The sequence below is a fragment of the Panthera uncia genome (assembly GCF_023721935.1).
Source record: "Panthera uncia isolate 11264 chromosome B3 unlocalized genomic scaffold, Puncia_PCG_1.0 HiC_scaffold_1, whole genome shotgun sequence".
In the NCBI taxonomy this organism is placed as follows: Eukaryota; Metazoa; Chordata; class Mammalia; order Carnivora; family Felidae; genus Panthera; species Panthera uncia.
The window spans coordinates 107,252,003-107,275,942 of record NW_026057582.1 but is presented as its reverse complement, the minus strand read 5'-3'; the positions used below and the strand labels follow the sequence as shown (position 1 = coordinate 107,275,942).

The window sequence follows — 23,940 nt, the reverse complement described above, 5'->3', positions numbered from 1 at the left end:
TAAATTTGATATATAGATGAGTTGTCATTACTAAGTTTTACTTTTTAGAATAAAAACATACCTAAAATATACTGCCTTAATGTTCCAGAATAATTGTAAAGGGATTTTCCCTTTAGCCAAACAGAAATCCATAAAAGTATTATAATTATGGATTATATATACATATTTTTCTGTATCCTGAATTTTAAAAGCAGATGTCAATTTAAAATGAACTGCTAAAACTGTTGAAACTAAAAAGGGAAGAAACGGTGGTGATATGGAAAGAAAAATTAAAAGCTGGTGCACTAAATTAAGAGGTGCAAGTGGCAAAACGTGATTAACATTTTCTAATAATATAGAGATCACCTGAACTATAACATTTAGAACTAGTTCTATAAGTAAAAACATCAAGATTTATATTACAGTGCTCATTTATGTGAATAAATGCTTCATCTAATGATATAAACATCATATATATTAGAACAACTGTAAACACTTTTAAAAGGAGACTGCAGAAAAACAAGACTTCTTCCAGTGATTTAAATGGGAAATGAAGCTTCTGCACTTTTCTAAATTTCTCATAGTCTCTAACCTGGTATTCTGTAATGAAATGGGATGACAAGAAAACACATGGAGGGGGAAAATAGATAAATTGGGGCTTGGGGGAAGGAGGGGAGGATAAGCAGGTATCTTTTTTTGTTTGTTTTTAATCTTTGTCTTCTTCCTACCTTCCACTCACTTGGTTTGTGAGCCATTTTCCTAAATGTTAAAAAATGCCAGCTTCCTTTACACCATAGTCTATTGTAACATTTACCTAGTTACTTAAGAATCCACCCCATGACTCTGCAGCCTATATTTTTTTACTGTGGTAAAGCATGTAACATTAAATTTAACACTATAACCATTTCTAAGCATGCAATTCAGTAGTAAGTATATTCACATTGTTGTGCAAGAGATGTCTAGAACTTTTTCGTCTTAAACACCGAAATTCTATAACCACTGATTCCTCCTCCCCTCAGCCCTTGGCAATCACCTTTCTATTTCCTGTTTCTATGATTTTGACTGCTTTAGATACTTCATATGAGTAGAATCATAGAGTATTCCTTTTTTTGTGACTGGCTTATTTGCTTATCAGAATGATTTAGAGTTTCATCCACGTTGTAGCACATGACATGGTTTTCTTCTTTTTAAATGCCACATAATATTCCGTTGTATGTATATACCACATTTTCTTTGTCCATTCATCTCTCAATATACAGTTGGATTATAAGAACCTCTTGGCTATTACTACGAATCATGTTGTAATGAACATGGGTGTGCAAATTACCTCTTCGAGATCCTGCTTTAAGTTCTTTTGGATATATACCCAGAAAAGGAATTGCTGGACCATGGGGTAATCTTATTTTTCATTTTTTCTGAGAAACTTCCATACTGTTTTCCATAAGGGCTGCAGCATTTTACATTCCCACCAACAGTGCGCAAGAGTTCCAGTGCCTCTGCATCCTCACCAACACCTGCTATCTTCTTTTAATAGTGGCCATCCTGATGGGTATGAAGAGATAACTCATGCGGTTTTGATTTGCAATTCCTTAGTGATTAGCAATGTAGTACATCTTTCTATGTGTTTATTGGCCATTTGTAAATCTTCTTTAGAGAACTCTCTATTCAAGTCCTTTGCCCATTTTTAAATCAGGTTGTTTTGTTATTGTTCTTGTTGAGGTATATAAGTGTCTTATATATTCCAGATGTTAACCCCTTATCAGATATATGATTTGCAATGATCTTCCATTCCACAGGTTGTCTTTTCACTCAGTTGTTTTGTTTGTTTTGTTGACATGCAGAAGTTTCTAAAGTTTGGGGTAGCCCGTTTGTCTATTTTTGCTTTTGTTGCCTGTGCTTTTGGTGTTATATCCAAGAAATCATTGTGAAATTCAATGAAGCTTTTCCCTACATTTTCTTCTAGGAGTTTAAAAGTTCAAGGTCTTAGGTTTTAGGTCTTTAATTCATTTTGAGTTATCTTTTGCATATGGTGTAAAGTAAGGGTCCAATTCCTTATTTTTCATATGAATACCCAGTTTTCTCAACACCATTTGTTAAAGAGACTGTCATTTCCTGGCACTCTTGTTGAAAAGGAACTTGGCCCATAAATACAAGAGTTTGTTTCTGAGTTCTCTATTCTGTCCCATTAGTCTACATTGTCTACCTTATGTCCATGCCACACTATCTTAATTACTGTTGCTTTGTAGTATGTTTTGAGATCAGGGAACGTGAGGGTTCAAACTCTGTTTTCATTAAGATATTGCTTTGGCTCCCTGGAGTCCTTTGAGATTCCACAGGAATTTTAAGATTTTCTTTCCATTTTCTGCAAAAAATGCCATTGAATTTTTTTTTTTTTTTAATGTTTATTTTTGAGAGAGAGAGAGCACGAGTACGAGCAGGGGAGGGTTACAGAGACAGAGGGAGACAGAATCCCAAACAGGCTCTGTGCTGATGGCACAGAGCCTGATACAGGGCTTGCACTCATGAACCATGAGATCACAACCTGAGTCGAAATCAAGAGTCAGACGCTTAACCTAGACACCGCTCTATTGGGATTTTGATAGGATTGCACTGAATCTGTAAATCACTTCGGGTAGAATATTTTAGCAATATTCAGCCTCTAATCCATGGACCTGGGATGTCTTTCCATTTACTTATGTCTTCTTTAGTTTCTTTCAGCAATGTTTCATAGTTCTCAGTGTACAAGTCTTTTGTTTCCATGGTTAAGGTTCTTCCTGAGTATTTTATTCTTTTTGATGTAATCATAAATGGGACTGTTTTCTTAATTTCCATTTTGGATTGCTGACTGTTAGTATTTAGAAACACAACTAAGATTTTGTATCCTGCTGAATTTGCTTATTAGTTCTACCAGTTTTTTGTGGAATCTTTAGGGTTTTCTATACAATAGATCATGTCATCTATGAACAGAGATGATTTTACTTCCTTTCCAATTTATATGTTTTATTTCTTTTTCTTGTGTAATTGCTCTGGCTAGAATTTCCAGTACTGTGTTGAACAGCAGCGATGAGGGTGAGCATTCTTGTTCCTGATCTTAGGGGAAGAACCTTCAGTCATTCTGTGCTGAGTACCATGTTCACTGTGGGCTTTTCAGGTACAGCTTTTATTATGTTGAAAAGGCTTCCTTCTATTCCTGGGTGGCCGAGTGGTTTTAGGAGGAAAGGGTATTGAAATGCTTTTCTGCATTAAGATAATCATGTGGTTCTTGTCCTTCATTTTGGTAATGTAGCATATCACATTGATTCATTTTTGTATGCTGACCCATCTTTACATTCCAGCTACAGATCCTACTTGGTCATGGTGTGTGATTTTTTTTAATGTGTCTGGTTTTGGGATCAGGGTAATGTTGACTTCAGAGAATGAGTTCGGGAGTATTCTCTCCTCTTCAATTCTTTGGAAAAGTTTAAAAAGGATTGGTGTTATCTCTAAACGTTTGGTAGGATTCTCTGGTGAGGGCACTGGGGTGCTGGACTTTTTTCTCTGTTGGGAGATTTTTGATTGGTGCTTCAATTGCTTCACTAGGTATAGGTTCAGGTTTCTTATGTCTTCATGATTCAGTCTTGGTAGGTTGTATGTTTCTAGGATTTATCTATTTAAGTTATCCAGTCTGTTGGAATATAATTGTTCATAGTAGTTTGTTACAATCCTTTTTATTTCTGTCATATTAGATCATCAGTTGTAGTATCTTCTCTTTCATTTCTCATTTTAGCTACTGGAGTCTCCTCTCTTTTTGCTTGGTCTAACTAAGGGTTTGACAATTTTGTTGATTGTTTTGAAAAACCAACTCTCAGTCTCATTGGTTTTTTTTTTCCTATTGTTTTTCTATTCTCTGTTTCATTTATCTCTCTGCAAATCTTGGTTATTTCCTTCCTTCTGCTGACTTTGGGTTTAGTTTTTTTTTTTTTTCTTTTTCTAGTATCTTGAGGCATAATGTTAGGTTGTTGTTTGAGATCTTTCCTTTTTTAACGTAAGTATTAACTACTATAAACTTCCCTCTTCCTGCTGCTTTTGCTGCATCCCATAAGTTTTGGTATATTTTGTTTTTATTCTCATTTGTCTCCTGATTATTTGTGACTTCTTCTTTGACACGTTGGTTGTTTAAGAGTGTGTTGTTTAATTTCCATCTATTTGTGGATTTTCATGTTTTCCTTCTGCTACTGATTTCTAGTTTCATCCCACTGTGGTCAGAAGATACTTTGTATGACTTAAACTTGTTAAGGCTTGTTTTGTGCCCTAACACGTGATCTACCTTGAAGAATGTTCCAACTGCACTTAAGAAGATTATGTAATCTACTGTTGTTGGACCTACTTTGTAAGGTCCAATTGGTCTATAATGTTTAAGTCCTCTGCCTCCTTAGTGACTTTCTGGCTGGTTATTTTACTTATAACTGAAAGTGGGGTATCAAGTTTTCTGCTATTATTGTGTTGCTTTCTAGTTCTCCCTTTAGCTCTGTCAGCAATTACATCATGTATTTGGGAAATAATTTTAATAATAATATAAAAAGGCTGGAGTCAAAACAATTTGCCTAAGAAAGACTAGATATAATAAGGAATAAAAAGGTAGAAGGATATATGCCAAATGATAGGATTTGGTGGGTTTTATTAACTCCACTGTATTTCTGTAATTTTACAAAAGCTTAATAATGAAGATGGGTTCCCTTAGCAATAATTATAAGGCAAAAAGTTTTTTAAGAGCTACATCAAATATAGTATTATAAATGAATTCAAGAGCTAATGACTTTTTCATCTTGTGTTTGAGATTTTATAAATTATAAAAGACTAAGATGTAGGACAAATAACATTTAATTTGTTTCAATTCTTTGTTTATTTAAGAATACAATAACTTCATCTTTGTCTTAGATTAGTCGGATTTCAATATTCAAAGCTTTCAATATCAAGTCTGCCTGAATAATCCAGGCAAATCAGGAAACAGCTGTGTCCTCTTAGTCTTCACACTTTCTCCCTAATTTAGGTATGATTAATTTGATTAATTATAAAAAGGTAATTAAAATGTCAAAGTAATTTACTCCTAGTTTTTCACATATTTTTGTATGAAAACCACATTCAGTTACCACTCCTACAACTGGTGGGCCTAACATCAAACTAGTTAAGCAATAAAGCTTTTTGAGAAAATGTTCACTTATTTATTTTGAGAGAGAAAGAGAGTGCCCAAGTGGAGGAAGATCAGAGAGAGAGAGAGGGAGGGAGGAAGGGAGAGAGAGAGTAAGAGAAAGAGAGAATCCCAGGCAGGCTCCATGCTATAAGCGCAGAGCCCAACATGGGTCTCAATCTCATGAATCATGAGATCATGACCTGAGCCGAAATCAAGAGTTGGACATTTAACCGACTGAACCACCCAGGTGCCCCCAAGAAATAAATCTTATCACATCTTTGGGGGAAACTTTTTCACTACACGTTTAATCATCCTGGTATGCTTTGGGCCTTATTTATATTCATTTTGTACAAATGATTTTGACCTCATTTTCTGGTTTAAAAATATTTCTGTTTTTTCATGCATAATCAATGCAGTTATTCAAGCTAAATAGAATAGTTTTTAATCGGTGGATTCTTACGACGTAGACATTGTTGGCAAAATGGTTAAACTTAATGTGTGAGTAAGTCATGGCTAGATTTCTATTCGAAAGGATATTATTTTTAAAAATGTAATTTTAGGAGTGCCTGGATGGTTCAGTCAGTTAAGCATCCGACTCGATTTCGGCTCTGGTCATGATCTCACTGTGAGTTCGGAGCCCCACGTCAGGTTCCTTGCTAACAGTGCAGAGTCTGCTTGGGATTCTCTCTCTCCCTCTCTCTCCGCTTCTTATCTGCTTGTTCACTCACTCTCTCAAAATAAATTAAAACAAACATTAAAAAATGCAATTTTAATAAATACACCAAGATAATACATATTCCTTATTTGAACACTTTACACTTGAGTCTGAGAGACAATCATGAGTCACAAGCAATATTTAAATATATCTTACTAAGAGTAGAAAATTTTTATAGACTTAAAAATTTGGTTAGATTCCAAATCCTGTGACTAAATAATAATGTCTTTCTACTTTTCAGAAACTGTGACAAAGGTGGGCATATTTCAAAAGTAAAACATAATACTGCAAATACCAGGAATACTTCATGAAAGGAGAAAAATGTATGTTGAATCTTCTGAAAGGCAAATATTAGTTTAACACTTACTGGACATAGTAGAGAAACCCTTAGGCTGGTTGTAGCTATTTCACTGTCTGGATCCGCAGTCAATTTCTCTTTAACTGACATTCATTGAAGAGAAAACAAACAAACAGAACATGTTGATTAAAGATACATCAGTGGTGCAACATTAGAAAAAGAATAAGGAACTTAAAATGAGGAAGCTTAAAAAAAATGAACTCAAAAATAATCCGTTCAATTATTTCCAATTAATTGAATGGAAAGATAAAAACAATTACATGGTTTATAACTTCTTCTCATCCATGGAACAAAAACTGCATTGCATTAACATAAAGGAAATCTGTATAGTAAACTGACATATTCAACTGACGGCAGAATCTTTTCCTTTTATAATTCTAAGAAACTGGATAAAGTTGCTCTTTCTTTTAAATTATGACCAATATTATAAGAAATTAATCAATAGTGTAGATAATAGAATTATCAACATTTATAAATTTTTCCAAAGCTCAGATTATAAAATAATTAATACATTTTATACACTATATTAATTATTCTATTTTTCATTATCTATTTAATTTTTCTATTTTTCTATTAATTCTATTTTCAAATTATAAAAAAGCTCAATTTCTTTTCTTCCACATAATTATTTGAGTTTTATACTTATTTATCCATAAACTAATTATGCTAATATTTTAGGCAAGTCAATTCTCCTCTTCTTATTTGTTTCTAACAAATAAGAACTCACACACTAGATAATCTCTGGGTCTCTTCACTTCAAACTTCCTGAGGTTCTTAAGAGATAGGGCACTAGTAATAATGGCTATTCTGCTACTTTCTGTCAGTCTTAAAGGAGTGTAAAGGACCTTTATACTTCTCGCCTGGAATCCTGAGACACATATTTACTTCTGAAAACTTCAATTTGGAACTTTAATTAAATTTCAACATTGAGTTGAGACTGGAAATGCCTAAATGGTAGTACTCCAATAATTTTAGACATTGTTCCACAATGACTCTGAAGTCTGTATGTGTAAGGGGAGGCCCAAGTGGGAGTGGTTGTGTATATAGTCAATTCCAGTTTAGAGCTGTGGCACAACTAAGTGTGACTAGAAAGTTAATATATAGTAGAATTAAGAAAACGGGGAGCAGAAAAGTACTCAGATAAGGAAGAATGATTTCAGAGTAGATGTCTATTGTGCTGATAACCATTTATGAGAATGAAGAGTCCTGCCTTTATTAAACATGGTGATCTTTACAATCTGGATTTTTTTTTTTTTTTTGAGATGGTCTACATTTTAGATAGTCTACCTATCTCCATAAATTAGTGAATCTCAACTATGATGCATATTAGAACTACCTATAGAGTTCTGTAACTTATAATTGCTCACTGAGTCAGAATGGGGAAGAGGGACACCAACTGGTTGTTTTTTAAAAGCTCCAGATGTGATTCTGATGCCAAGCTTAAAGGTCATTTCATTTAGTCTGGAAATTCCAAATGTCTGAAATATATATAACTCATAGTCTGCATCCCACACCTGAACAGGCATAAAATCCCCGGGTTTTAGTTTGGGAAATATAGTTATCATATCACTTATGCTATATATCATATGTCAATTATGGAAACTATACCTGTATCGTTATAGACCCAATCTTAGTCAATCCTTTCTTATAAAGATACATTTAACAAACAGTATCTTTTTAAAAGTAACATAAACATGTAAATAGAATTGTAATGTGATTACTGACCATTCCGCATACCTGCAGCACCCTATCACCACCCTACAAACAGCAATGAGAACAATATGGACTTGATCTATTTAAACTTTCACTGAAATGAAGCAGTAACACAGACCATAATATCAACCTTATGCAAAACAGAGTTCAGTGTTTAGTACTTCCCAAAGAAATTGAAACAGGCGAGGCAACCTGAAGTAGTGGTTAAGAATACAGGATCTTAAAAAAAAAAAAAAAAAAAAAAGAAAAGAAAAGAAAAGAAAGAATACAGCCTAACTTAGAATTCAGACTTTAGTCCGGTCATTTAACATTTCTGTGCCTCAGTTGCATCAACTTGTAAATGGTAACAACAGCACTTTATAGCAATGTTCTAAGCATTAAATGAGTTAATACACACAAAATGCTTTAAAATAACCTAATATCACCCTCAATACATATTAGCTACTGCTACTCTTTTTAAAAATGTCATTTGTATTTTCACTTTCTCTAGGAGATGGCAGAGTTTTATGAAATTATTTTAGAATCAGCTTGTCAACTTCTATTAAAAAAAAAGTTTTGCTTTTGCCTTTGCCCTTATAGACTCAATCTTAGTCAATCCTTTCATGTAAAGATACTTTTCAAGATTCTACTAGGATCTTAATTGGACCGAATTTAATGTACAGGTCATTTTGAAGAGAACTGACATCTTTACAATAACAATACTGAATGTTCTGATCCATTAACATGTTATATCTCCCCATTATTCAGGTCTTATTTTAATTTTTCTCAGCATTGTTTTGAAGTTTTCAGAATACAAATATTTTGTGGGACATATTCCTAAGTATTTCATACTTCTGGATGTTACAGTAAACTCTTTGTTTTTTTAATTTCACTTTTCAGTTGTTCAGTGCTAACAGAAATACAACTGATTTATAAATTGTGCATTCTGCAACCTTGCTTAAATTAATATTAGCTCTAGTTGCTTTTTAATAGCTTCTTTAAGTTGTTTTCTACACAGACAATGAAGTCATCTTCAAATAAAGACAATAATTATTTATTCATTTCTAATCTGTTGCTTTATTGTGCTTTTTTTCTTGCTTTACTGTGCTAGCTAGGATCGCAAAGGCAATGCTGAACAAAAATATTAAGAGCTGATACTCTTCCCTTTTTCCCAATCATGGGGGTAAAGCATTCTAATTTCTCACCACTAACTATAATATTAGCTAAAGGCTTTTTGTAAATATCATTTGTTACACTGAGACAGCTCCCTTCTCTTCTATTTTGCTGAGAATTTTATCATGAATAGATACTGAATTTTGACCAAATGTTTCTCCTGCATCAATGGAGATGATCATGTAATTTTTTCTTTTTGTTAAGTTTGCTGAGAAGGTGAATTATACTGATTGATTTTCACATATACTGTATGAACCTAATATTCCTGGGATGAACTCTATTTGGTTAATATAGATTGTCTTTTTAATTTTAGTTGAAGTGTAGTTGACATACTGTATCATAATCTTTTTATATATCGACTTAGAATTGACTTTGCCAACAATTCTGAAAACAAAGTTGGAAGACTATTTGACTTCAAGACTCACTAATCATGACTGTTGTATTGGCATAGGAACAGACATATAGGTCAAGGAAAAATAACAGAGTCCAGAAACAGATTCTACATCTATGGTCAAATTGGGTTTTTGAAAGGTGATTAAATGCAGAAAAAGACAGTTTTTTCAAAAATGTTGTTGGAACTGGGTATCTATATGGGGAAAATGAAGCTCTAACCTTACCTTGTATCATATACAAAAATTAATTTAAAAAAAGAATATTTGTGAGCTTAGGTTAGGCAAAGACTTCACAGTATGCAAAAAGCACAAACTATTATATAAAAAGAAATGGGGAAAAGATCTGAACAGACATTGCACCAAAGAAGCTATACAGATAGCAAATAAGCAGAAGGCATCATTAATCATTAGGAAAACGCAAATTAAAATCACAATGAGATACAACTACACACTGACCAAAACAGCTGAAACGCAAAGCAACCTGACAATACCAAGTGGTAGTGAAGATGCAGAAAAACTTGAAACTGCATACACTGTTGGTGGGAATGCAAAAATGGCATATGCATTTTATAAGAAGCTGCCAGTCATATCATGTGACAGCAATCCGAGTCCTAATTACCCAAGAGAAATAAAAACATATGTCCACAAAAGTGGGATATCCATATGGAAAATGTAAACATTTTAGCAGCTTTATTTATGACAGTGCAAAACTAGAAACAACCTAAACGTCCGTCAATTGATAAGTGGATAAACAAATGATGATTCAGGTAAATGGAATACTAAGTAATAAAGAGAAAAAAAAACCTACATGGATGAACCTCAAAAGCCATCATACTAAGTTAAAGAAGTCAGACATAAAAAGGTCCATGCTGCAGGCCTTGAGATACCTGACATTTTAGAAAAGACAAAATTACAGAGACAGAAATCACATCAATGGTTATAGGAACTAGGAATAAGGGGCTGAGATGAACTGCAAGGGGCCACAGGGGAACTTTCTGGGATGAAGGACGTTCTATATTTTGATTGTGGCAGTGGTTCATGATTGCATACACCTGTAAAATTCATCAAACTGTACAATTCAAAAGGTGAATTTTTACTTTTGTAAATTATACTTCAATAAAAAAAAAACAAAAGAAAAAAGAGAGACAGGAAAGAAAATCATGTTAAATTTAGTCACAGCAAGTAAGGAAAAATAAAATAAGCAAAGTCCTTATAATGTGAGGGCAAGGAAGGAAAAAATAAATACAGGTTACAATATTTTACCCTGCAATATCAAACAACATGGGGCAAGTCTTCTAGGAATTAAAGTTTTCCTGTGTCACTGTGAGTGCAGTGGTAACAGTATCTTATTATATGACCTATAATGAAGTTATAGCTAGCCACATTAAAATTAATCTTTTTAAAAACCTCTGTTGCCATGACCTATGAGAGTTAGCAACTAGTCGTCACACATGGCTATATTTGAGTTTAAATTAAATATAATTTAAAATTCAGTTCCTCAGTTGCACTGGTCACATTTCAGAACTCAACAGGCACATGTTGCTGGCACCTAACCCATGGGACAGTGCAGATGTACATTTCCATCATCACAGATTTTTCTATTTCTGTTGCTCTAGCTTTTTTTTTTAATAAGTTCTATCATTCCTTAATATCAGACTATTTTATAGTAATCCTTTTAGAACTTTAAGGTTGTAAACAACTGAATATATTAAATTCAATACTTTATTTAGGCAAGGAAACAGGCACAGAGACCAAATTTTTATTCTGGATTTCTTTAAATCAGTTTAAAATCTGAGGATCTACTATGTGCTAGGAACTGTGCATGAGGAATTCAAAGATAAATAAGATTAAATTCCTGCCCAGAGAAACTCAGAGTCTAGTTGAGAGCTGAGCTGCTCAGTGGGACCATCTCTAATGTGCTCTAAAAGAAATGTGTTCAGGAAGCTAGCTGAAAGTGAACTCATCTACTCCAGAGGTTCTGAGATGCCTTCTGGAAAAAGTGAAACACGAAGGATAACTGGAGTGAGGCAAAGAACAGGGAAGTTCGGAGGCACAGAGAACAATGCTGGCAAAAGTGCAGAAAAGATAAGAATCCAGCATTTTTGGAATATAAAGTACAAGAAGGGCGAATACAGAGGACACTGGGAAGGGTAAGGGTGAATAGAGAGGACACTGGGAAGCGGTAAGGGTAAATAGAAATGACACTAGGAAGGGTAAGGGTGAACACAGAGAACAGTGGAAAGCGGTAAGCAGGTGCCACGACATGGAAAGTTGCACTTGTCATGCTAACAAAGTTAGAGTTTTTACTCTACCGATGTTACAAAGCCATGGATTGCAAGGGAATGTAAGATTAGGTCTGTACTAATCACTTAGGTCGCTACCAGGAGAAAGATAGGAAGAGGGACCAAGAAAGAAGAGGGATAGATTACTTAAGAATAGATTTTTTAAATAAAGGCGGAATATGAGAGCTTAAATGATAGCAGTGACAGTAGGGAGAGAGAAAAGACAGATTTAGTAAGTATTTAGGCTGGAAGTTTGATAGGATTCAGGGAGTTCAGTTTTAAATACTTGAATTTGGGGGGGGGGGGCGCCTGGGTGGCTTAGGCGGTGAAGCATCTGACTTCAGCTCAGGTCATGATCTCGCGGTCCCTGAGTTTAGAGTCTGGAGCCTGCTTCAGATTCTGTGTCTCCCCCTCTCTCTGCCCCTCCCCTGCTCACACGCTGTCTCTCTCTCTCTCTCTCTCTCTCTCTCTCTCTCTCTCTCTCTCTCTCTCAAAAATAAATAAACATTAAAAAATTTTTAAATACTTGAATTTGAGGACCCAAAAGAATGTTTCTGTGAAGGTGGTTAGCTAACTATGCATATCTATATATGAAACTCAGGGGAAGGTCCCAGATGAGATATGTGCTAATTTAAACCACAAGATCAGATGTGATTATATCCAGATAAAGTATGCAGAAAAGTGGGCCAAGGATGACACCCCAGGGAAATGCTTCTCTTAAGCAGGATGCTTCTCTTAAGAGAATCTACTGAAGGTAAGTGATTGAGAAGAAACAGAAGAGAATTTCAAGGATAAAGTGGTTGGTATGAAATGTAGCAAAAATATCTAAGATGAAAACTGAAAAAATAAACTTTAAATGTGGCAATCAGACTGTCACTTGTGACATCTGCAAGAGAAGTTTCAATGGAATGATAGGAGGTTAAAGGGCACACTGGGTTGCAGTGAGGAGGGAGACAGATCAAGTGTAGGCTACTCTTTGAAAAAAGTAGGAGGACACAACAGGAAGAAGTCAGAACTCTATCTAGATAGAGAATAGTTTGTTTTTATATTTTTTAAACGATGAAAAAGACCTGACAAAGAAGGCTGACAGGAAGAGCTAATAGAGAGGGGTGAGCCAAAGTACAGGACAGAGAACAGATAAATGAGGGAACGAGGTCTCATAATACTGCTTCTGGGCATCTGCACCCAGATGTCTTGCAGACATCTCAAATACCAGTGTAAGCACGCACTCTGATCCCTCCAATCTTCTCCACATTGTTTCCCATTTCAGTAAAGGGCACTACTATGTAATCAGTTTAAGAAGCCTAGAATTCCTCCTTGACTTCTTTTTATTCCCTCCCCACATGTAATCCGTCACCATTGCTACCCTTCAACACTTCTCAAACCATCAATTTCTTTTTTTTGTTAATTTTTTTAATGTTTATTATTTGAGAGAGAGAGACAGAGAGACAGACAGCAAGCAGGGGAAGGACAGAGAGAGAGAGAGAGAGAGAGGGAGACACAGGCTGGAAGCAGGCTGCAGGCTCTGAACTGCCAGCAAAGAGCCCGACGCGGGGCTTGAACCCACAGACCACAAGATCATGACCTGAGCTGAAGTCGGCCGCTTAACCGACTGAGCCACCCAGGCCCCTCAAACTGTCAATTTCTATGCCCATTGTCAATACCTATGTTCAAGACACCATCACCTCTTACGTGGACAACAGGTTCCTAACTGGCCTCACCACATCAGTCCAGCCCCTCCTCAGCTCAGTCTTCAGAACAATCTTTTTTTTTTTTTTTTAAATGTTTAGTTATTTTTGAGAGAGAGGGAGAAAGAGAGAGAGAGACAGAGAGAGAGAGAGAGAGAGAGAGAATGTGTGTGTGTATGTGTATGTGAGAGAGAGAGAGAGAGAGAATGGGGGGGACGGGCGGGGACAGAGGATCCAAAGCATGCTCTGCACTGACAGCAGCGAGCCTGATGCGGGGCTCGAACTCACGAACCGTGAGATCATGACCTGAACCAAAGTCAGACGCTCAAAACCAACTGAGCCACTCAGGTGCCCCCAAGAGCAATCTTTTTATTGCCCAAATCTGATCATGTCACTCTGCTTAAAAATCTTTTAAGGGTTTTCTATCCTTGACACCTTTATGTCATCTGTATGAACTCACCCCATGGCTATCTCTCTGGCCACTGTCCTCCTTGGTTCTCTCTTCTCCAGCTCCACTGGCCTTGTCTCTTAGCATATTCCCCTCTCTTCTTGGGCTTAACTCTGCCTCATCCTTATAATCTTGTCTTTAAACATCACAGCACCAGAGAGGACTATGTTCTGTTGTTACCTCCAGAGCTCCCTGTCTTTCTTCTTTAAGGCACATGTCACAACTGTAATTCATTAATGACTTGTTCAATCATTTAATTCTGTCTTTCCCACCAGACTACAAACTTCTAAGGGATGCAGAGACAGTGTGTGTCTTGTTTAATGCTATATTCTCCTGTGCCTGGAACACTGTAGACTCTTAATATAATTTCTTGAATGAGAAGAATAAATGAATGTAAGATTACCTTTGAGCAGAAAAAGGGACATTTACTCCTGAGACTGAAGAGAATAAGTAAGGGTAGTTACAAATGTAGATAAGCTGAAGAGCAGTTATGGTGGCACGAGATTAAGGAAGCAATGGGCAGTTCAGAGAATTAACACCTTGTAGTGCCAATTTTCTTGCAATGGCAGTGTGCTAATAAGAGAGGGGGAATAGTGTTTGTGTAAAGTGTGACCAAGGTTTAAAATGACTGCTGCAGGGAAGAGGGACAGAATAGGAATGTGATAAGAAATAAGTAAAGGGCTGTCTTTGTGATTAAGGGGACAACTCTACACAAAGGTGGAAACCACAAGGCAAAACTCTACTAAATCAAATGAACCAGAGTAGATTTCTCTGTGAAAAGTCTCAATATTGTGGAGTTTATTCTTTCAAGAACGTAATAGTGCCTGATTTGATGAATACAACTTTGCCAGCAGAATTTACTGATAAGATTAAGAATGACTTACAGTGAATACATTTTTAGGTAATTTGATTCTTCAAAAATATCTGAGAAATCTGTCAACATTTTCTTCTGTCAAATTGTTTTATACAATCTTTTAATTACACAATTAATTTGTTGGGAAAGTTACTTCTTTATAGATAGTGTAAAGGCAAACAATCTGTTCCTTAGACAATTACAACGAATGCCTTAGTGGTAGGATCCAAATTAATGTTTTATTGGTTCTCCAGGCCAGTAAGTAAGATAAGAAAAAACTGCCACAAAAACCCTACCCCATCTGCAACTACTCTCCACTCCTGGCATTGTATCAGAGATGGAATAAATAGCCTCTGAAATAAGAAGTTCTGATTATTTAACAGTGGCTAATAGTGGTTCCTTCCAGAAAATAAAGTAATTCTAGGCTCACCTTCCCACTCCCCCCGCAGACGATGCTACAAATACAAGTGGAGAAGAGCTAACAGCCGGAACAAAAAACAGCTTGCCTTACTGCTGCTACGACTACCACCACCACCACCGCTATTATTCAATAGAACAGCCTCATCTGCCTTATTTGTTGGTACTACTTTTTCCACACAAGCTCACATAATTCCACAGCACTGACTACATGAGATTCTAGCACTATGTGGCAGACACGGAGAGTCTCAGTAGAATGACCAGAAATGGACTTCAACAAATGTGAAAAAGAGAAGTTCTTCTCCTGCACTCTCCTTGAAAGCAGATGTCTGTCCCTTTTTTCTCTGTCTCTGCCAACCGGTGCTTCCTCTCCCGTAGACCCCAAACACTGCTGTCATTCTAGCTCTCTACTGTCTTTTGAGGCACGTCTACAGAGGCATTAGCCAAAATCATGCTCCTCTTGACTCAGGATGACTTGCATTTAAAAAAAAGGATCCTTTTAATGCAGAAAAATCCTTCGATGAACTATTATTGAGGGTATAATGCTATTCAGAGGTAGTGGGATCTTTTACTCTGGCACAGAAACAGGTTAGAAATAAAGATAAAAGCTATGCCACAAAGGAAAGTGAGGGGAAGGCCGGCCTTACTACCTTATTAGTTCTTTCCACCAGCGTGTGTGTGCCTAACTACAAATCTGAGAGTGGATTTCATTAACCAACTCACATCAAGAATCCTTCAAGAATAGCTATCTAACCCCTGCCTATAAAGTTTTGTTCCCTAAGTGTCCAGCCCCATCCCTGAATCCATCCATGAAGAATCTTTCTCTCACAAAGAAAAGCATAAAAGAACTAAGCTCACCTCTTGGGAAAGGCTGCCAACCTCTGGCCTTAACCCTCAAAAACCGAGGCCAGAACAGTCAATCTGCAGACCTTACTACATCTCAAATTCAACACGACAAAATGAACCATCTAGTTATTTGTAACTATAAACCCAGACTTTGAAGGAGCTTTAGAAATCATGTGGCAACAACCTCTTGTTACAGACGAGTAACTTGTCCAGGTCTAGACTAGAGGGACTTGTCCAAGGTCACATAATTGACTAACGGAACCTATTTCATTATTGTTTTTACCATCCCACAGACTCTCTTTTTACTTTATTAAAGCAAGGGTACAGTCCTCACATATCCCTGCACATTTTTCCTGGATAAGCCTTAAATATAAAATAATTCTCATGAAATACACACCAAAATTTCCTTCCCGTCTCCTAGAATCCCTTAAACATTTATTTATTTTATGCAATTTTAGTAAAATAATCTTCCGTATTCATTTACTGGCTTTCCAAAGTTCATTTTAAGAACAGTAAAATGCAGATTATAAAATATAGGTCATAATAAAGATATTAAAAGATATTACAGATAAAATATAGGTCATAATAAAGATATTAAAACTATTTTTAAGTCTTGATTTACTTTGCTCAGAAAACAAGTTTTCAGTGTTTCGAATCTTCTATGACAATCTCTAGTGAAAAAGAAATTTCTTTTGTTGAAAATTTATTGAGTAGAAAGCACACTACTCTAACCTTTACCAAAATAGTTCAGCTACATAAATGAAATAAGTTTATTATACGTACTTAAAGCTCTAGAATGATCCGGATTCCTTATTCCCTTTGCTCGTAACCTCTGAAGAAGAACTGTTGAGGACAACTGTTTTACAAGATATACTGCCATGGAATAGTTCTGGAAAAAAAAAAAAAAAAAGATGTAGAAAACAAACAACATATGTAAGTATATAGTACATCTATTTTAATCTCGCAACGATAGGGAAAGAAAACTAACACTTCTTAAAACACCTACTGTGTGGCCAGACACTATCTTAGGTGTTTTTATGAACAGTAATTAATTTAGTCCTAACCAAAAAGCCGCTGAGGTGGTCATAAACCTATTTTTATGGACGAGGAAGTGAAATGTAGAAAAGTAAAAGAATTTTGCAACTTTCAAGCAACAAAGCCAAGTCTGTCATGCTTCCATATTACCTGACTACCTACACTTGAAGCTAATCGATTTGTGGCACCTATATTAAAAACAAAAAACACTATTAAAATTAAATCTAAACCAAGGCCAATAAGATGTCAAAGTCACTATAAACCACATTTGGTAGGTAACAGATATATTTAAATAATAGTACCTATTACAAAATTACAAATTAGCTTGGCTTCCTAATCTATACCACCGCATCTCTCTTTACGTCTCTAACTAGTTGTGAAAAGACCCTATGTGAGCCATTATCACAAACAGAGGGAACATTAAAGATTCGCAAAGAGAAGCTGCTGGCTTGGCAGATGAATAGATGAAGATCCATTATCAGCAGAGGACCGGTAGAGGAGATGGTAGCAGCAGAAGGTAACCAAGAAAATAGTCCATCATAAGCCAAGGCAGAGAGAAGGGTACATGACTGGACAAGAGGGAGAAAAGACAGCTGAGGCTTATTAAGGGTAGGAGAGAGATCTAAATGAGAAGGCCCACTTTCCATTTTGTGTCGGGATCAAGAGGAAGATCAAGAGGTTTGGAGAGAAGCAAAAGGAAAAATACTTACTGCCGCCTTCTAGCTTACAGCTACATACAGTTTCTGAAGCACTCTTAACATATACTATCTACTTCATTTAAACCTCACAGAAGGCCTATATAAAAGACAAGAATAAGTGTTTTTCTAAGTAAAGGATTCATGGAATGGAGGCACAAAAAGATATGTCATCTGCTCATGATCATGCATCTGTTTGGTGACAGAGCTGGCACTAGAAACCAGGAAGAAAGAGTTGGGATATCAGGACAATGGACTTAATGGCCAAGGCCAGTGTAGTTCTCTACCATTCCTGCTTTTGTGCACCTTGTTTCCTTTGACTCTCCTAACCTAGCCCAACGTATATTCCAACTTTCAGACTTTTAAAAATGCATTCCTCTCTTTTAACAAGAGAAAATATCCCATGTATCCTCTGGTAGGCCAAATTTTCATTTGGAGTTCAGAAACCTATCACATGTTACATTATTTTCTGGGGGGAAAAAATGAAGGGTCGAAGAAGCTAATTTACAAGTAATCTTAAAACTTGCCTAATTTTTAGAGCACACGTATCAATCTAATGTAAAACTGAAAGGCTTCTTCTGGGGGGAAAAACCCTTATTCACCTTTATTATTTATTTGATTAATATGACAGAAACTAGAGGAATGCTAATTAACACTGTGAAATTATGTACTGACAGCTTGAGTCTTCAGTACTTGAAATTACCCTCAGGCTTTATATAATTTTTTAAGGGGAGATCAAGTACAAACCACAACTACAAGTTTAGTGAAAAGGTATGTTCACTCTAGTTGAAACATGTAACAAATTAAAAAAAGCAGAAGGAAAAAGAATGTGAGGTATTTATTAACAAATGCCATTTGTACTGATAATACAGAATTCAATTCTATAGCACTTGAAAGAGATTCAGCAGCAAAAAATCCCCCAAACTTTACAGTGGTATAATATCTCCTTCAGGTAACTGATAATACATTGTTTCTGCTAACCCTTCAATTACTACTTACCTCCCAACTACTCATATATATTTGCATTACACTGATGTTTTTGTCAAGTGCCTTCTCAAAAGTCTTCAAAATTGTGTATCAAGTTCACAGGACATTTTCTCCATAATTAAGATATAATCTACTCATTAAGTGCCCTTTATACCAGTATCTAAATAACTTTTCTCTAAACAAAGAGAGTTTAATAAATGCTAAATACAGTGATTACCCTGACAGGATAAAAAGTTACAATACAGTTCACTTATTTCCTTCCAGCACTGTGCTAGCTCTTCTGTTTCAAAAAATACTGTCTTTTTAAAATTGAGATATAGGGGTGCCTGGGTGGCTCAGTCAGTTAAGTGTCCAACTCTTGATTTTGGCTCAGGTCATGATCTCACAGTTTCCGAGTTTGAGCCCCGCATCAGGCTCTGCGCTGACAGTGTGGAGCCTGCTTGGGATTCTCTCTCTTCCTCTCTCTCTGCCCCTCCCCTGCTCTCTCAAAAAATAAAATAAAATAAAATTTAAAAATTAAAAAAATTTAATAAAGTTGAGATATAACTGACATAAAACACTATGTGAGTTTAAGGTACACAACAGGTTGATGTGATACACTTCTATAAAGAGATCCTACACTAATCAGAGCATCTTTACAAGTTGAATTAAAACTAGTGATGGAAAAACAATCTAATAAGCTATCTTCTGGGCTTTGGTAAAGTATAATTTTCTTTCAAAAAAAAAAAAAAAGAACAACTGTCTTTCAATGTTTTACTTCAAAAAGGTCTCCAACTTGTAGACTGGGGTCTCCATGAAGATCTTACCTCTTAGGTAAGACTAGACAACCATCAAATCACTGAAGATACTGTCTTCTCTCTGAGGTTGGAAAGGCTTTCCTCTCTCCTCTAATCCCATACATATCAGCACATCTCCCTGCGCTCCCACAGTCATAGTTTACTGCAAACACCCCCAACAGGCTATGCTTTTCACACACGGGCAAAAACAAACAAACAAACAAACACAAAACAAAATACAAAACAAAAAATATTTTCAATGCCCTCTTCAAAAAGGGAGACCAAAAGGGGAACCCCAAGGTATACTAGAAGTAAAACATTTAAAAGGATTTCAAAAACTTAATGGTGACATATTAATTAGGCAAAGGAAAAAATATAATCTGGATAGTTGTCAAAAGGGATGCTGATAAAATTCACAATCCACGTCTCACAAAGATATCCAGTAAAAGAGCAATATAGGAGCACACAGTTGATGTAAGCAAGCTCTATCAAAAATTAATGAAGACTTGGGTCACTAGTAGTATCCTCATTATCGTAAGGAACAAGTTGAGCGTGCCACTGGCACTCTCATTATTTCACATTGTTCTGAAGGTTCTAGTCAGCACGCTAGAACAAAAACCAGTAATTATGACATAAGTACTAGGATTATCATTATCTGCATAATGATACATCTCAAACTCCAAACTGCCTACCTGGAAACATCAAGAAACCAATTAAAAAGCTGTTGGAACCAGTATATGAAAATTCAGGTATTAAGTAAATATTCAACAATAACCAGCTTTTAAATAAACCAACAACAAATACATTCTTTAGAAAATATAATAGAAAAAAGATCTACTTACAATAGAAATAATAACAATAAACAACACAGAATTAATTTTAAAAAATAGAAGATTTATAAGAAACCTATTAAATTACCAAGGAACATAAAAGAGGATTTGAATAAATGGAGAAACATACAGTTCTCGGAATGGAAATATTAAATAGTATAAATTAATCCTAACTTAATATACTAATTTAAAGCAATCTCATTCACATTCCCAGAAAGATCTGGGGGGGTGAAGCAGGAAAACATGGCTCCCTCCCCATAATTACTTTTCCAACACCTCCACTCTCCCCAGAGCATCCCTCACTTTCAGGCTAATACACGCCCTCCTCCACTAACACTTCAGCAACAGCATGCTCCTAAGAGTGACCTCTCTGCACGATTCTGGATGCTATTCAAACCGTTTACCACTCTGAAGAGTGACCTTCTGTACACAGAAATATTTACTCCTGTAAAATTTTCATTTAAAAAGAGAATATCCTTGGGCGCCTGGGTGGCTCAGCTGGTTAAGTGTCCAACTTCGGCTCAGGTCATGATCTCACAGTTCCTGAGGCTGAGCCCTGCTTTGGGCTCCATGCTGGCAGAGCCTGGAGCCTGGAGCCTGGAGCCTGCTTTGGATTCTGTGTCTCCCTATCTCTCCGCCCCTCCCCCACTTGCAGTTCGTGTGTCTGTCTCTCTCTCTCTCTCTCTTTCTCTCTCAAAAGTAAATAAACATTAGAAAAAAGGAAAAGGAAAAGGAAAAGGAAAAGGAAAGGAAAGGAAAGGAAAGGAAAGAGAAAAGAAAAGAAAAGAAAAGAAAAGAAAAGAGAAAAGAAAAGAATCTAAAGAAGAGAATATCCTTAACATTAACAGTACACCTCAAAGGCCATTCGTGGCCTGGCCCTTCCTTACCTCTGTAGCCTCATCTTGTACATGGCTCTTCTCCACTCTCTGCAATCTAGCCCCAGAGGCTCCCTCTCAGTCTCCTGGAAAGAACCAGGCTGTCCCCTGCCACTGGCTGTTGTGCAGGTTGTTTCCTCTGAACCTTTCACCCAAATTGCTTCCTGCTACTCTTCTCTTGGCTCAGTCACTGCTTCCTCAGGGAAGCCCCGCCCGACCTCTCTCTAGTTCAAAGTGCCCTTTAATATATTCTAAAATCAATGCATACCTCTCCTTCATAGTCCTTCTAAAAACTGTTCACCTTTGTGTGTGTGACCACCCGGCCCCCAGATATCAGGCTCTAAAAGAACAAGGACTTTCTTTCCTTGCTATGGTACTCCCAGTTTTCAGTATAGTGCATGGCATACAGGAAGCATTCAATAAATTTCAAATGAATTAATGAATAGATATGCGCTCACATGATAAAACTGAAATAATCAATGACATTCTGAAACTGTCCTGGAAAAAGAATGCAAGACGAAGAAACAATACAGAAAAAGTTCAGGATCACACATAGGATAAATAAAAATCAGATACATAGTGATGTTGGCTTCTGCACCAGCATTTGTTTAGTTAATGGTGTTAGACCAAATGGCTATTTAAAAATGAAAGTAAATTTTTATTTCACACCACACATAACTTGCGATGGATTAAATATTTAAAGGTAAAACAAGAAAACTCAAAAGTCTGGAAGAAAATAGAAACAAATATTTATGTAAGCTTGGGAAGGGCAGACAGACTTAAGTGTGATGGGACTAAGGGGGAAAGACTATTTAAAAAAACTAGTTAAAAACTGTCTCTATGATAATTTAAATCTTCTAAACATTAAATAATTACATGAACGAAAATAAAAGGGAAACAAACTAAAAACAAATATTTCCAATATGTGAGTTTAACTCTTAATATATAAAGAATTCATAAATAGTAAGGAAAATAGCAACAGAGAAAAATAAGAGATATAATTTTAAAATGTAAATCACACAGACAAATATGTTCAATCTCAGTAATAATAAAAGGAGCACTAATCAAAGCAGCTTGGTGCCATTATTTACCTACTAACATTGGTAGATTTTAAAGAAGACTTTTTTTTTTTTTAAAGAAGTATTGATAGGGTATGGGTCAACAGGCACACAAATAAACACTGAAAGTCAGAGAAGAAATTTGCATGTCTTCTGGTAAGGCAATCTGTCAATGTACACAACATTTCTTAAAATTCTGCAGGCTCTTTGACTCAGGAATTCCACTTCTGGGAATTTAAGGAAAGTATCATGGATGGAGGCAAAGCTATAGCGACTAGGATGGTCGTTGAAATAGCACTGAATCAATCAATCAATAAATCAACTAACTGCTCAAGAACAGGGAATAGACTCAATTGTGGCATACTCATATTGGAATACGATCTAGCCATTTAAAATCATGCAGACGAACATGTAATGACATAAAAAACATTCATGATAAATTGCTGAGTGAAACAGGATCAGGTTATAAAACACTGAATAGCGGATGATCCCATGTTTCAAATGGGAACATGTTGAAAATTCACTGTGAGACAAAAATAAATCCTTTTGCAACTCACTTTACAATATAATTTACATATAAGCTCAGGTAGCCAAGGAGATTAACCCTTCCTCATAATACTAAGATCTAGTAGAAATAAAAATTTACTTACTCTTCCAATTTCTGCAGTCCAAGAAACAACAATGGTGTTTGGTACTGTTGTGGACAATCGGACAAGTGAGGTGATATTAATTGGTCGGCTGGGTCGCTTTGGTTCCACACCATTTTTTGTAGGTGGAAGATAACCCTAAGAATAAAATTAATTTATTTCTACTTATTTCCACAATCATTTCCACTTCTATTCCTAAAACAAGCGAAAAAACCCCACAAACTACATATTAGAAAATATGAATATTGTCATTAAAGAGTAGAGAAGCAAACATTTACAAGAGTTTACATTAACCCTGTCATCTCATTCTATAGTAAGCCAGAGAAAAATACTAGCGATAGAACTTAAAAATGTCTAAAACTTAAGAATCAGGATGAATTCATTAAGAGCTCAGATAAGGGTATAAAGAACGTCTTAAACGTAACCGAAAACATCCCCCCCACAGCATTCTTCCTCTGTTCTACTGTAGGCTTCCAGATTCACATGAGTGCCGCTGAGGTTTTGTTGCAACAATTTCTTGTCCCCTCAAATCCAGAATGACACTAAAGTTACCACACCCAACTCCACCTCCTCAACTTGGTCTCCATAGTTAATGTCACAGCTGTTAATTGTACACAATTGGTACAAGTGTTTCACTCAGTCACATGAATATATATCCAAACTAAGGATGCTTTCTTAATGAAAAACTATGATTTAACGACAGCTGTCATGACTTACGCATGCTATGCTGGCAATGCATTTAAAAAATAACTTTTAGGACTTACTGGAAGGCTGCAAGGTTTTGTATTCACTTTCACACAAAGATTGGGTGGGAAGTGATCTTCTTGTGGACAACTGGTTTCTGATAAACAAAACCTAAACAATAAAGGACAAGTTTAACTTCCATTCTTAAAGGATGACCTCAATATTTCTGTTCAATAGCTAATCTAAAAGGCTGTCAAACTTAACAACAATAAAAACTACTTAACGCTAGACATTTCACATATTTAAACAAATTGAAAGTAAATAATTCTGTCAATGTAGA

At 35.9% G+C, this 23,940-nt stretch overlaps 1 protein-coding gene across 8 annotated transcripts in view; it reads right to left on the bottom strand.

The window, feature by feature from the left end:
• The window catches only part of PIAS1 (protein inhibitor of activated STAT 1), a 125,393-nt gene that overhangs the window by 17,350 nt on the left and 84,103 nt on the right, over nucleotides 1-23,940 (bottom strand). For all 8 annotated transcript variants that reach the window (XM_049611799.1, XM_049611803.1, XM_049611797.1 and 5 more), the window contains exons 5-8: nucleotides 23,681-23,771; nucleotides 22,920-23,054; nucleotides 16,797-16,902; nucleotides 6,232-6,305 (exon numbers count right to left, since the gene is read on the bottom strand). In XM_049611799.1, coding sequence (XP_049467756.1) covers nucleotides 6,232-6,305; nucleotides 16,797-16,902; nucleotides 22,920-23,054; nucleotides 23,681-23,771 — 406 coding nt within the window. The remainder of the gene's footprint in view (nucleotides 1-6,231; nucleotides 6,306-16,796; nucleotides 16,903-22,919; nucleotides 23,055-23,680; nucleotides 23,772-23,940) is intronic.